Source organism: Pleurodeles waltl, chromosome 6 (assembly GCF_031143425.1).
Source record: "Pleurodeles waltl isolate 20211129_DDA chromosome 6, aPleWal1.hap1.20221129, whole genome shotgun sequence".
Lineage (NCBI taxonomy): Eukaryota > Metazoa > Chordata > Amphibia > Caudata > Salamandridae > Pleurodeles > Pleurodeles waltl.
Window position 1 is genome coordinate 1,609,902,479 of NC_090445.1, and position 15,751 is coordinate 1,609,918,229.

A 15,751-nucleotide genomic window follows, 5' to 3' on the forward strand; every position below is an offset into this window, starting at 1 on the left:
TGGAGGATTCCCTGGGCCAGGGGAAAACCGGCAGGAAACCGCTGGTTCCCCTTTTCTGACCGCGGCTTTACCGCTGTGGTCAGAATAGCCCTGGAAGCACCGCCAGCCTGTTGGCGGTGCTTCCGCTGCCCTCCGCCCTGGCGGTCAGAGACCGCCAGGGTTGGAATGAGGGCCAATGTCTCTGACCCCCTTCTGCTGCCTCTGATACTTGTTGAGAAACAGTGGGAGCTTGGCTGGTTTGTTTGTCTACTTGTAAATCACACTAAAGTACAAAAGGTTGTCCTCACTTTCTTTAGATCAGTGGAACAGAACAGAAATACAAAACAAACAACAGGCCTTCAGTTTGTTTCCTAATAGAAAAGTAACGAGAAGGGCCCTAATGATAGAGTCATTTCTTATAGTAACTACATTTTCAGAACAAATGTGCCTGGGACTGGCTGCTTTGTCCTTGCCTCCTGGTTCTGCTTCTCTAGCATTAACTTTAGATAGAGCATTCATGGCTTCTCAGGTTTATTCTCTTTTCCATTTGTTCTTACTCTTTCCCCACTCCAGGCCATGCCAATGAACTAATGCCAATGGTTTACCACGGAGAGTCGTCCTCCAGGGAGAGGAAGCACGAGCGTGGTCGGTCCCAGGAGCGGAAGCATCACTCGTCCTCTGAAAAGCAGCGCTTCTACTCTTGCGATCGCTATGGAAGCCGAGACCATTCGCAGCCAAAGTCAGGAGACCACAGCCGGGCCACCTCGCCCAATGGAGGGCAGGAGCAGGGTCACAACAGACAGGTGAGTGGACAGGTTGTGCGCAGTGCAACAACAGGTACGGCAACTAATATGAGAGGGAAGAGGAGCATGTGCCTGGCTAAGGGATAGGGCTGAAAAGTGACAACTTCACAGAGCCACAAAAAAGCAGGGGTACGGTTGAGAAGCATGGTCACAGCAGAAAGGAGAACAAGCTCAGCTGAAGTAGATAGAAGGTCAGGGAGCTCGTGCAGGTTCAGGGCAGGAGCTGCACAACAGTTGATGCGATATGCTGCAGAATGCTACACAGAGGTGCAGGCAAAGGGCCACAACATACATGCACGGGGACAGTCGGTCCAGATAATGGATGTTACAGGCAGGCCTGTGGATGAAGGCTAGATCACCCCTTCCAGATATGTATGAATGGTATCATGATCCTGGAACAGAACAGCACCAGAGCTAGGAGAGGATAAGAGGTCTGTAACATGGAAGATACAGAAGACAATTGAATAAGGCAGGGTGGTGTCCCATGGCATCCTCACGACTGGAGAGGAGGGTTGAATAAAGCAGCAACAGACCGACAAGGGGATGAATGCAGGAGCAAGACAATGGGGGTACTAGGTTCCAACGAGGGACGAGGAAATAGGAGGCATGCTAAAAGGAAAACGTAGATGCTTTTCAGCAGAGAGATCACAGGCTGACAAGCAGAGGAGACCAGTGCATCGCATCAGGACACACGAATGCCAAAGCTATGGGAAAAGAGAGGACGGAGGTAGGTCAAATGTTTGAGCAGGGTGGGAACAACAGGTGAGGGAGCAAGGACGAAGGATGCCAAATTAAAGTTGGAAGGCAATACTTGTGGTAGTTTTCCATTGTAGGGCTCCAGTGACATCAAATAGACGACGAGAGTGAAGCTGGAGTTGTTGGCGATGTCACTTGGAACCATGAAGCAGAAAACTTACTCGGCTCGGGCCTTTAAAGCGGGAGCAGGCCTTTAATGGCCGGTAGAGCCCGCTACGGTGGGTTCTAAGGCTATATTATCATTTTATCACAGTGGAAACAAAATTAAATCAAGATATGCAGTATGAAAACTCCTCATTATTTACAGTTTCCCTCATCCTAGGCTCAACTAATACCATGGGTCAATGAGCTGAGAGGGGAGTCTTGGGAAGCAATACACAATATGGCCCCACCACCCTCAGCCCCAATCCTCCGACTAACTCTGTTTTAAAAACAATACATACCTGGTGTCCTAGCACACCATTCGCTCCCTCCTCTTGCGATATCGACTTTCCCCTTCACTGTCACATGCCTTGATATCACAAAATCCTGGAGTCCATCGATCGTCCTCACTTCCCTTGATAATGCCTTATCTTTTCCATCAACTCCTAAGAAAAATACCTGGTGCCCTGACAGCCTACCCCACCGCCTTTGGTAACTATATCCCTCACCACTTCTCAATATTAAAATAAAATGGAATACTGGGTATCGTGCCACCCTCTCCCAGCGCACATTTACCCCAGGTGAATGCTGCACTCTCCACTTTCGGAGTGGAGTGGAGACCTCACGTCTGTGCTTAAAGAGGTCCTCGCTGACCAGCTTCATCAAGGATTGGTCTGTTGTGTCAGCCACGGGCCTCTGCAGACCTGCAGGTGACAAAATAGCAGTTGACACCACAATTGTGACTCCCTCGGGTCTTGGGTACCAGAAGGAGGCTGGAGAGAGGGCCGAAGGTCATCCCCTACTCCTCAGAATCACTTGTTTCGAGAGACCCAGGCAAAGCTGGGAAAGACATAGAACCAGACGCTTTCATGGGGAACATCAAAGCTGTAAAAACAGCCTTTCCCTTTGACTACTGTGACCTAAAAGCAGTGAGTAACTAGATTACCAGTGCACTGCACACATTCAGTATAGTTGAGAGGGGGTAGCAGCGCTGCACCAGATTTACAACATATAGGTGAACTGATGTCATCTAGTGCTAGCGTCATTGGCACATTGGATAAAAAATCCAGTCGCGAGGCCAGCAGATTGACAAAGAACATACAGTAGGAACAGTTGTGTACAATATTTTGTTCATTCTGAAGCCCCATCTTGATTTTCCCATTCATTGGGTTGGAAAACTCATCATTAATGGAATAGAGAGGAGGGCATCAGTATGTATAACAGAGGCTAGAAGGGACCAGCAGAGGCACAGCTGAAGGCCGTGTGATTCAGGCCACCGCCTGTGAGAGAGGATGTGAGGGTTGGACTAGAGCAGCATCAGTAGACAGGTAATGGGATGTAGAAATGAGCCTGAGGACCATAAATAAACGGGGGATATTAAAGCTGAGGTCGAGTTGAAGCAACCAGATTAGATTAGGAGTCCCTGCTGTGCACTCCCCCTCACTGCTCGTCACCCCCGTGGCCCTGCTTCTTAGCAAGAAAACAATAATAAACATGGTTTATTATTGTTTTCTAATAAACATGGTTTATTATTGTTTTCTTGTAAAGCTTTTGCAGCTGCTGCTGCTGGCGGGGGGGTGACGTTCCTCTGCCCTAAAGGAGGAGCCACCCCCGGCGATTGGGGAGGAGCAGCTAAAACAATGATGATGATGTCACGGAGGCAGGAGCAGCCAAAACAACTGAGGTTATGGAGGCAATAGGTGAGATTACAGGGGAGGAAGCCACCAAAATAAGGTCATGGGGGCAGAAGCAGGCGCAACAGGTGAGGTAATTGGGCAGGAACAGCCAAACAGGTGAATTTTATGGAACAGGAGCAGCTAAAACAGGTGCGGGCATGGGGGCAGAAGCAGCTAAAGCAGGTGAGGTCATGGATGCAGGAGCAGTCCACCCTTAAGGGTATGGAGACAGAAGCTGGTAAAACAAGTGAGGATATGGGGGCAACAGGTGAGATTACGGCGTAAGAAGCAGCCAAAACAGATGGGGCTACAGAAGCAGCCAAACAAGTAAGATTATGAGTGTAGGGACAACTAAAATAGGTAAGTCTATGAAGGAAGAAGTAACTAAAGCAGGTGAGCCCTTGGAGGCAGAGGCCGGCAAAAAAGTTGAGGTTACAGAGACTTCAGCAGCCATAACGTGAGGTTGAGACAGAAGCAGCCAAAACAGGTGAGATTGCAGAACTGTAAGAAGCCAAAACAGGTGAGTTACAGAGGTGGGAGAGGCCAAAACAGCTAAGGTTACGGAGGCAGGCACAGAAAAAACAGGTGACATCTTGGAGGTAGGAGCAGCCAAAACAGTCATGGAGGCAGAAGCAGACACAACAGGTGAGGTAATGGAGGCAGAAGCAGGCACAACAGGTGAGGTTGTGGGGGTGGAAACAGGCTATAGAGGAAGAAGCTGCTGAAACGTGAAGTTGCAGAGGCAGATGCAGCTAAAATAGGTGATGTTATGGAAGCAGGGTCTGTCTAAAAACAGACATGAGATATGATAGAGCAACTAGAGATCCAAGAGGGGTGAGGGTATAAACAGGTTTACAGATAGTAAGAGACAGGAGGTACAGGCCGTGTTGTATTACAGACCCAACAAGATGGTAGAAACATGGCTGCTATACCCAGGTGTGTGATAGTGGGCAGGAACAGACATGCAGAAGACATTTGAGTGCAGGGGGTGGCAGAACTAGGGCAGCAGTAGACCACTTGGCTTGTTGAAAAGTGGGCTGTGGGAGGCGTGTCGTGGAACTTCATCACTCTAACAGGCAGGGGTAGAATGCACAAATAATAACCAGGTGACCTGTGACATGGCATTACTTTAGCTGGTGAGTGAAGAGATTGACAAAGAATGCAGGGAATAGAGCTGTGATATGAACCACAGGGACTGGGAGAAAAGGAAAACACTCATTAGGAGAATATTCAACAGTGGTACCATCTACTGCGCACACAATGATGCAGCCATTATGTGCATTGCAAAGTTGAGTTTCCAACTGGGCAGTTTGGCTGGACCATTTAAAGTCACACTACCTGTCCCGAAACACATGCTGTATTGGCACATCCTGCAGCATAGGAACAAGTCAGTAGGTAACTTTCACAAAGTGATACACATGTCCATTAAGATTGTTGGATTTTCACTGTGTGGCTTTGTAGGATTAAATTAAAATGTCACATTGGCTTTTACTGTTGTCGCAACCACAATTTGTACACTGCAGTGACGTGTGATGCCTTTCCACACTTCAATACCGCAAAAACCCGACAGTGACAGTCCCAGTAATAATCATAATTTGCAGTGTATCTACAGAGAGTAATTCTGTAGCCACAGCAATATAATATGCAAAATCACATTCCGACATTGCAGTCGAGGAGTAGCGGGAAGGTGTGCCTGTGTGTGTATGTGTGTATGTGCGTGTGTGTCAAAGTGCTAGGATCCCTTTGCTAAAATAATCTCTTTCATGCAAATGTATAAGACATATTTTGAAGGTTGACCTCATGCCAGAATCTAATGGGAGATTTGATGCATAAAATAATACGTTCTCTGACCCAACTGGTAAGGATTTGAGTGCCGTACCGCACCACTTGTTATTCATTCTAGAAGAAGATCCCTCGTTTTCCTGGACTCCAGTCCATAATAAATATTTTCCAATCCTCATGTGTGAAGCTTTCTCATCATCCGATTCCTGATCATTCTTTGTTCTGCTAACAGGTGAAGTCTCCTCATTATGTGAAGGACATTCCAAGACCACTGTTTGCACCTACTTGTTGGTTGGATCTCTCATACACTTGTTGTTCATTTTGTAACTGCTGTGTCATGCTATTTCTGTGACTATGTGTGTCTCTTCCTATGACTCATGTTCTTTAAATCGCCATGCTTTGACTCGACTCCTGTGTAAAGCTATCATGGTCATTGCATACACGTTCTCTGACCCTCCTTGGTAAAGTCTTTTCCTCATTGCCCCGGTTCATTTCATACCTGTTCTTTGGCTCTTCTACAGAGTAAAGTCTTCTTGATATCACTTACGTTATTGCATATCTGTTCTTTACTTTCCTCCTGTAAATGTTTCCATGTGGTTCATGAAGATTGCCTGACCATTCTTTTGCTTTTCTTCTAGCTAAAGTCTTCTTTCCATGGCTCATGTTAGTTACATTACATAACTTTCGCTTTCTTCTTGGTAAAGTCTTCTCCGCATAAATCATGCTCATTTCATATTCATTCCTTGATTCTTCTTCAGAGCAAAGATTTCTCTCCATTGCTCATGTTCACTACATGTACATTCTTTGACTCTACTCCAGGGTAAAGTCTCCAGAGAGTTCAAGACCATTTCATGCTCCTGCTTTAACTCACCTCCTTTCTAAGGTTTCTGCCCTTCACTCTTGTTTACTGCAATTTCATTAAGGTTTCTCCTGGGTGAAGTATTTTCCCCCATTGCTCATGTACATTCTCTGGCTGATCTTTGACTCTCCAACTGTACAACGTCTTCTCCTCATTGCTAATATTCATTGCCTGTCTGTTCTTTGTCCGTCTTCCAGAGAAGAGTCTCCTCATAGTCCATGTCTATTCCACGACCATTCCCTGATTCTCCTGACAAAGGACTCTTCCCAAAGACTTTTGCTCATTCTTTATCAGTAGGCTTGGCTTGATAGTAAAAGTATTTTCCTTGTAAAAGATGTTTATTATTTGACCATTGCTAGACCATCCTCATAAGAAGGTCTTGCTGCCTGGCTGTACTGCGTTTGCCCTAGGACTTGTTTTTACAGTCCTCCCTCCCCCCTAGTTTCTGTCCATTTGTCGCTGTCTGAGAACTTAATTCACAAATAATGCCTAATTCCTATTGCTTATCTTCACTTAGTGGCCAGTGTTGGTCTATCCTCACGTGTAAAGTTTTCTCCCACTCTTCTCATGGGTAAAGTTTTTGGACTCTTTTCCTGGGCAACATCTTCTCCCCATAGCTGGTATTAATTGTAACTGTTCTTGTGTCCCTCCATGTCTTGTGTATTCTTATTGTCACCATTTTTACCATTTTCTTGTGGCTGAACTCTTTCCACATGTCTTTGGCGTTCTGATCTTTTCTGTACTCTCCTCATGGACAAAGTATTTTCCTAAAGGCTCGCATTTGGTTTCTGACCATGCTTGCATTCCATCGCTGGGCAACATCTTCTCTCCATAGCTGATCTTCAGTCTGTTCTGGTTTCTCCCCCATCAATCATGTTTTTGGTTTCACCTTCCTTTGTCTCTCATTGTGGGTGAATTGTTTTCCTTGAGATTCGAGTACATGCTCTGGTCCTTGGATTGCCCTTTTCAGTAAAGTGTTCTTCTAATGGCTCGTATTGGTTTTATTATCATTTTGTAAATCTCATCTGGAAAAAAAGTTTCTCCCCACAATTAATGGTAATTCCATAAATATTCTTTCCTTTTCAGAGTAGGTGAAATGCCCTTTTACTTGGGTTCCTGGTACAATCCTTTTCTTCAGGGTTCCCTTCCTTAAATTGAACACTCATTTTACCAGGTTATATGTGTGTGTGTGTGTGTGCCTGTACTATACACATGATTACTGAAATTTGCATTTTTATGTCTCTGTACCACACAGATTTGAGGATGTGGGGTGAGTGTGAAGGTATGCATGATTATATGCAAGACAAGCTGCAATTGCTGAGTGTGATGCTGGTTACAGTTCAAAATATTGTTAAAAACTAACCTAATAACATTTTAATCATTCAAAACTTTGTGGTGTAGTCTGTCATGCAGGCCATATGGCATACCTGAGACATATCATCTTAAATAGAATTGCAGCATGCTTCTGCATGACTTGGGCCACTATCCAGGATACATCATAATATCATGTTTGATCATGGGCTGTTACTTATATCATAAGCGGCAGCTGTAAATCTGCACTGCACTTGAAAGTAATATATTACATATCATATCATCAAGTGATAAAGCATGACACCATGTGACTATTGCCATACGCTAAAACATGTCATTACATAATCATTGGTGGAATCATTTCATATGTGGTAAAAGCCTTTGATACCAGGACAGCCTCAAAATCCCACATTACAGCATACAAATGTGTGCTCTGTGTAGAAGGTATGTCATGTGAAAATATTGCTTTTGCTACGTGCTCAGTGGTGCAGTGTAATTTGTTATCATTGACATTAAATATCTTGTTATATTAGTATAGAATGTGATACGTTGTTTATGTAATATCCTGTAACATAACATGATGCTTTGTGATTTGTGGCGACATACATTCTTAATTAGTAAAATTGTGAGGTACACATATGCCGTGTGATGTAGCATGATATTGTGTGATACATGAGGATATCAATAGTGGTACGCCATGCTCATATGTGCATCATACGCTATACTGTTTTGATACCTTGTCCTGTATGTCATTGGTTATAATGATAAAGCATATGATACTGTGTATAGTCTAAGCCCGTGATTTATACCAGAAACATGCGCTACACATTGATATCCTGAGCAATATTTTGCGTCCTGTGAGATACTGTGATATCGTCTCACATGTAGTTGAATTTCTACTATGCAGTGATATCACTTCCTGGAAGTGACCAGCGGCAGTGAATACAAATTGTAATTTCTGTGAGTGTGCTGTGCAGCAGCGCCTCTGGGTGTCTTCATGTACTAGAACCTCCTTGAATTCACTTTTTAGCAATTTGCATTAGCAAAAGAACCACAGTTACACTACTCATAATACAAACAAAACTAACAAACAGGCAGCAGTGATTACAATCCTCAAATCCACTTGAAATCCACATCACTGTGATGACAAACTAAATGGTAGAAAAAAAATGGCTCCAACCTAACTTAACATCACCAAAGCACAATATATATAGTACTGAGTGTGCCACAAAATAACCGTAGTGCTTTAACTTTAAGTCTGATTTCACACCTCTGTGGTGGGAACAAACTGGTGACCTAGGATGCATTAGGTAAGAGTTAAGCCCTAAAGGCCAGAATACAGCGTCCTCAGTGACATAAAAAAACAAACATTGGCAGAGCCTTTTGTCTGGCATTGGCTGCAACCTTTTGGCATTGCCAATGACTGGTTTGTTTTGTGAAGCTTTTTGTAAGACATTACTTGTGAGGGAGCTGCTGGGCCCTCATCAATCTAAAAAATAGCTAAAACAAAAAATATTTTGGTTTCATAAATCTCACATTGCATAGTAGTCCCTGGCACTTAAAGGAAATACTGGGTGTGCTCCTTGTGAAAGGGCAGAATCCAGTCACTCATCGTGAAGTTGGCCAATGGCTGAAGTAGGCTGCCCCATTGCGCCCCACACTGTATTGCTGTATGCTGTAGTGGATGAAAAAAATTGTGAATGACACAATAACAGACAAATGAATGAAGAGGGCTGACTGAAAGCCCCTACAAGTATGTGTATTAGGCATATAATATTAGTAAAATTATAAGGACTTCGCTAATGCCAGATCTAACACAGAGGTCAATAAATTGAGTGTCACAAATGGAAAGTTCAAGATTTGGATGAAAGATGCACAAGTGCGTTATGTCTTGGTCATCATATCAAAGGACATGGAGCGGACAACTGGAATTATATCATTACACTTGCATTATGTAATGAGAAGTATGGCTGCCACATTCTCTGCAAGGAGCAAGGGAAAGGAGGATATAAATAGAACAGGGACCCATGTTTGTGAAGAGTACTGAAAGCAATGCGAAACGTGTGCACAGGGAGCTACAGAGAGACTTGCTTCTAGTAGAAGATTCACAGAATACTACAAGGAAGGCCCTATGGGTGGGGTTTAGGATCTGAATATGTAGTCCATGGAGATTGAATATTTAACATTTTCTGGTTAAAAAAGTACCATCGTTCTGAATGTGTTGTGATCACTTCAAGAGAAAGGCACAGACATTAAACTTCATGGAGGAGGTGGCGGTCCTAGAGCACTTTGCGTTACATGTTAGATTTAACATCAGCCGTAAACCTCTTTGTACAGTTATGTTAGCAAAGCTGCCATGTTTCAGCAATGTGGGGCACAGTGAACAGGGCTCACCTATGCAAGCAATGTCTATAGGAGCTTAACTCGCCCCTGAGAAGGTCCCTGACTTCCACAGCAATGCGGCCATTCCGGTAAAGATGTCTTCATCGGGGGTTTAGAGCTGCCAATTGCTCTCATGTTCAGGTCTTTCCACTACTGTTTGAAGGTGCCTTTGGTCCCACCCAGTGAACCTCTGCACAGATACTGACCATTTCTGGATTTCCTCAGCGTGGAAGGAGGATGTGTATAGCCTGTCAGAGGGGTCATGAGGCAGAACTTTGAAACAAAAGGTCTGGGATTGCCTGCATCTGCTGTGAAAGTAGTAAATCCTCTATGTTCTTATAGTCTAATACTGTTAGTAAAGTCTCTCCCTAGGCTCTTCCAGCTTTTGCAGACAGCACTGAGACAAAGCCTTCAACCCCTACATACTCTGTCTGAGCACACCCCTTTCTCAGGGGGACCAAGCCCCACCGATGGGAGAGTGTTCCGCTGCTCAGCACAAGTTTCCACTCGCTCAGCACCCACCAGTCGAGCTAGAGCTCCGAAGCAACATACAAAACATTGGAAAGAAAGAGGTCAACGATGCAAGGAGGTGAATTGCAAGTTGACCGCATGATTGACACTTGCAGTGGCTCGCTAGAATGAGCTATGGCCATGGAACTTCCAAGTCTGAGGATCTTATTCGAAAATGGGAGGAAGGACAAGCATGGCAGCTCTGGGATGGGCAGCCTGTCCTTTATTGGGTGCGGACATGGCCTATATACCTATTCACACATAATGGAAAACTTCATGAATAAGTTAAAGGCACAGGCTGGCAACGCCTGCTACAACATGATTTCACCAGGCGAGGCCAGATCAGACTAATCTCATGTGCTATTTGTTTACTCTGTTTCCAAGGAGATAATAGGCCCATTAGATATAATATGTTGAGAACTGAGTCAAAGTTGTGACTGTCGTTCTACGTAGAAGACTAGTGAACAAGATTAGACTGTAATCCTATGCTGTGAATAATACATGTTTGCAACAGTTCTATGGCTGCAGCCTACAGACTTGAGTTTGGAGCCCTGGCAAGGCCCGCTCAACCTTTCAACCTTCGAGGTGGTGCATGGGTAAAGGAAGCATTTACTTCTGTTAAAGTAGCACCTTTTACATTTAGAATGCGTAAATGCCCCTGTTGGCTTGTAGCCTAGAATAGATTCAAGTTTTAAATATTAGTAAGCTGGGAGGCCAAGCTTGTAAACTAAGTTGGAACTGGCTGCAGGTGACAGTGTGTGGCAGTGACAGTGAATTCCCAATGAGGACAAGAGGATGGCCAGTGTCCTGCCATAGAACATAATTTCAGGTAATAATTTCCCAAAAATACTTGTTTCACAGAATAATGCGGCAGAGTATAACAAGATAGTGGCATAGAATAGAATGCAAAGAAACACTACTCCAAAATAAAAAGGACTGATGCCCCGTCCTACATAATGTGCAGAAACACGTCTCCAAAAATCAATATAATGCAGAGCGCTACCAAGGACTATTGCCCTACAGTAATAAAGAGCAGTGCTCCAAAATATAAAGACATAGGCCCATATTTATACTTTTTTAGCGCCGCATGTGCGCCGCTTTTTGGCGCAAAAGCAGTGCAAACGTACAAAATACAATTGTATTTTGTAACTTTGCGCCGCTTTTGCGTCAAAAAATGACGTGAAGGCGGCGCTCAAAAAGTATAAATATGGGCCATAGTGTCTCGGAATATGAAGGAATATTGACCACGACTAGAAAAGCAAAGGAAGAATGGTGTTTCCCCCAGAAAACGAAGAAATAATATCTGAGAATACATAGGAATTGTGCCCTGGAATATTAAGGAATAGTAAATGAAAATCTGAAGTAATTACGACCCCGAATATAAGTGAGTGACACCTAAGAATAAATAAAATTATGCCCCAAGATCAAAATAATTGAGCACCAGACTGTAAAGGGAAAGAGCCCAGAATATACAAGAGGAGAGCCCTGTGTATGATGGAATCCTGTCACGGACTATAAAGCAAATGTAAAATATCCCAAATATGAAGGAATCCTAAGTGAATAAACTCATAAAATAAAAAGAAATGTAGCCCTGGAACATAAAAGAATAGTTCCACAGGCGGTAACAGTATTGTGCCTAGAATATGAAATAATTGGGCCACAGACTATAAGGGAAGTGAGTTCCGTGGAATAAAAAAACAATTATTCTCGACAATATAAAGAAATATTGCATCAGAATAAGAAAGAATAATGTCCCACAAGAGAAGTGAATAATCACCCAGAATACAAGTGCATAACACTAGAATAAAATCCAACACTGCTCACGAACTGAAGAGAATAGCTTCCCTGTAAATAATGGAATAGCGTCCAAAGAGTAACTCCAGAGAGTAACAGAATCGTGCCCACAGTATTAAAGTGAAAAACACCCTTCAATGAAAACAGTAATGGCCTCGAATATAAAAGAATATTGCTCCAGATAGAAAGCAGTACCTCGGAATATCAAACAATGACTCAAAGTTGGAACAATGACAGCGAATATAAGTGAATAAAACCTAGAATAAAAACAATGCCCCAGCACATAAAAGGAATAATTCCGTAAAATATTAATGAGGGATGATCTTAATGTGAGCCAGTGTAGCAGATTGTTAAAGAATAGTTCCCCAGACTAAAAAGAAAGAGAGCCCTGTCATAATTTTAATAATGATGTCCCAAAACACAAAAGAAAAATAGACCAGAATATAGTGCCAGAGAGGGATGACCACGGCTGCTGCTTCTGACAATAATGCTTCCAAAGCCCTGTGCCAGCGAGATGACCAGAGACTCGTGTGCCCGGATTTCTGTCAATGAACAATACTCAAGGATGTTGTACCAGAGAAAAGTGCCCAAAAATATATGTCTTTGAGTAATATACCTTGCTTGTTTTGATAATGAAAAATACCTACGGATTTGTAGAATAAAACATAATGCACAAGAATTGTAGATGAAAGTATAGTAGTATGGCTGCAATACAAAATGCCATGTAAAGTTGTACCACAGAGTACTAGCCTTATATGGTTGTAAGAAAGTCTAAAGTCACAGAATTTTGGGGCACAGAACACCATCTTCATTTGTTGTGAGAAGCGAATTTGCTACAGAATGTTGTGCCATGCGTAATAACGCACTCGAGGGGTCCCAGGCCCGCTCCTGTAACTTCTCTTGAGAGCTTCCCAGCCCTTTAGGACTCACAGAATGCCCGCCACTCAAATAAGGGGCAGCTTTATGCTAAGTGTGTACCCAGTGAGGAGAGATCATCAAGGATGGGGTCTCTTTTTTTGTTAGCACCTCCTAACTCTCAGGATGTCTGGGCTTGCAAAAAGAAACATACATGTGGGCACTGTGACTGCTTCATGGAGGTGTGCCCTAGCATCTTGGGGTGTTGGATTTAAAGCTGGGGAGCTAGGTTTCAAACCCATCCTCCATTCAACATCCTATGTTTCTGAGCAAATCACTTCATTTCCCTGTGCCTACAAATATGTATGATAATGTACGGTTCTGTGGTAAAACACTTCCATCTGATGCCATTCGGACAGGTTTCTGCTATTTAAAAAATTGCAAAAAATGTAAATGCTGCAGTGCTTGACGCATAGCTTTAGGTGAGCCTTGCAGTCTGAAAGACAATATAAGAGACAAATCCATCAGTGAATGAAGAGCACATTAGTCTTCATCATTGAAAATGCCTTCTTAGAATTAGGCCGCACAACAGTAGGGCAACCCCTCTTAAAAGCGACTGCATAAAATATTACAAGAATCAGATGCTGCCGCAGGAACTATTTCATAAACCACAGATCTTTAAATCATTGACTAACTCAGCTAGGAAGTGTCATCTTATCACATTCACCCATAGAGTAAATGATCTCAAGTAATACCCAGAAATTGAGTTAATGAATAGCGCCATACACTGCCTGTTATCTGGAAACAAGAAAAACATTTATCGTGTTTTTAGATTTTTTCAGTACTAAAAAGTAGATATTGTGCAGATTGTTGTAAAGCACACACATATGTATATCCTGTCAAAATCAAGGAATTGCATATGTATCTTTGTGCCATTGTTACTTATGCAATAAGAGACAGCTTATGCCGCGTGTTGCTTACATTTGTTTCTATAAATGAATATATTTTATATATTTATTTCTGGACATTCATATTTATCTCTGGGTATTAGTTTAGATTGTTTAGAATGTATAGTCACTTGTCAACTGATTCAATCATTGACTTATAGAGCTGTGGTTTACGAAATACTTCCTTTGGGAGCATCTGTTTGTTCTGCTAACCTTAGGGGTGATGATGGTTTTTGGGAGGCAGAGACACAAGTAACTCATCCAGGGTTGGATTGGGCAGGCAGTCGGGCACTGAACGATGGGTCCGTGCCCGTGGCTCGCCTGTGGCACCTTTTTAAGGCCTCAGTCAGTCGGCTCATGGCGCCTTACTTTCTTTCAGAGTCACCCCACCAAACTACTGCAAAGCAGAAGCTGTGCCCTTTTCCTGCCCCCTTCCCTGACTGGCCATTGCCCTGAGGCTGTGATGGGCTGAGGAGTAGATGAATAAGAAAAGAGGCCTCGCTGGGAGCCTGGTGTCATCACCTCAGCCCGAGTGTCTTTCAGTCCTTGGTAAAGGGGTGTGTGTGTTTCCATAGTCCTCCCTGTAAGGTCACCTTAGACAGTAGGATGTGGTGTTAGGATCAGAACTGCGACTAGGTTGGAGTCCCAGCATCCTCTCATCATCCTGTGATTCTGGGCACTCAATCTCCCGTTCCTACAGTAAAACTGAATTGTATTTTATGTAACTGGTGCTCACATAAACCCTGTGTTAACGCTATCTAAAGCTGCAATAAAAAAAAACATAACCATCTGTTTGCTCATGTGTTCTGCAAAGGCCGGAGCATGATAATCAAAGTGAACTCTTTATGTAAAAAAACAGTATTTCTTCTTACCATGGCTTTTCTGCTTTTGTTTGGTTTAACTATAAGTCATGGACAATTAGGGCAGCTTCAGAACACATTTTAAAGTGCTTTTTCCGTTTACTGTTTAAAGTACATACTGATCAAAAATGAAAAAATACCAGCTTTAGGTGAGTTTCTTAATTTTCACACCGGCCAGGACATAAAAATACCACTTATGCTGGTAAAATAACCAGGCAGGTGGCAATCCTAGCCCGAACAGATGTTGTGGCCATTTTATTTCACCTTGCCCACCAAGACAATCTGCAGTACTTATCCTTTTCACAGATGTTACTGGCTATAAGTTTTGCAATGCTTAATTACCAAAAATGTCTCTAAAAATGAATCAAACGAGACAAACCAAATGGCGTTTCATGAAAGGACACGATCCAGGGATGTAGGCCAAAATTTTGGGAGTGCCCGAGCCTAACTGTGATCCCAATCCGACCGTCAACTCATCGATAGAGGTCTGTGCATAACGACTATTGAATGCACGCAGATCCCCATCAGCGGAGGTTCGGATGCAGCAATGATCCCTAATTCATAGAAGACACGTATTTACTATAAACAGGATATACTTGCTAAATAACAAGACCCGTCTAGATTGCCTGAGATACAAACCAGAGGGAGGAAGACCGGCGAGGTGTGCATAGTGGCCTTTTCGGACACCGAGCATCAACAAACACTAAACAAGCAGTGACATGACAAACATTGCCACAAGAAAAGTGGCTTTTGATTAATTGATGTTTAACCAATAGGAAGGCAGCCAAGCCTTTTATCTTCTCTGGAGTAGGTTAGTAAACAGAGATGTCCCTTGAACAACTAAAGACAAAAACCACACAGAAACATTTTCTTGAGATAGTGAAATAATTCACAGCAAGACAAGCAGGAAAAGGGTTTGCAAGAACAAGGCAGGTACATGGGCACACTCCGGAGGGCTGCAGGTCATTCTGTGTTTATCACTGCCACTGATCCTCGGGAATATGGATGTCTGCAATAAATGTATTTGTTACAATGTGAACTCTCACAATTACTTGGTTTTCCTTCTTTTTGCCTCTTTTTAAATCTTTTCTTCCCT

At 43.2% G+C, this 15,751-nt stretch overlaps 1 protein-coding gene across 1 annotated transcript in view; it reads left to right on the plus strand.

The window, feature by feature from the left end:
* The window catches only part of CACNA1B (calcium voltage-gated channel subunit alpha1 B), an 856,833-nt gene that overhangs the window by 828,221 nt on the left and 12,861 nt on the right, over window positions 1–15,751 (plus strand). The window contains exon 45 of the mRNA XM_069241492.1: window positions 553–782. Within this exon, the coding sequence (XP_069097593.1) occupies window positions 553–782 (230 nt within the window). The remainder of the gene's footprint in view (window positions 1–552; window positions 783–15,751) is intronic.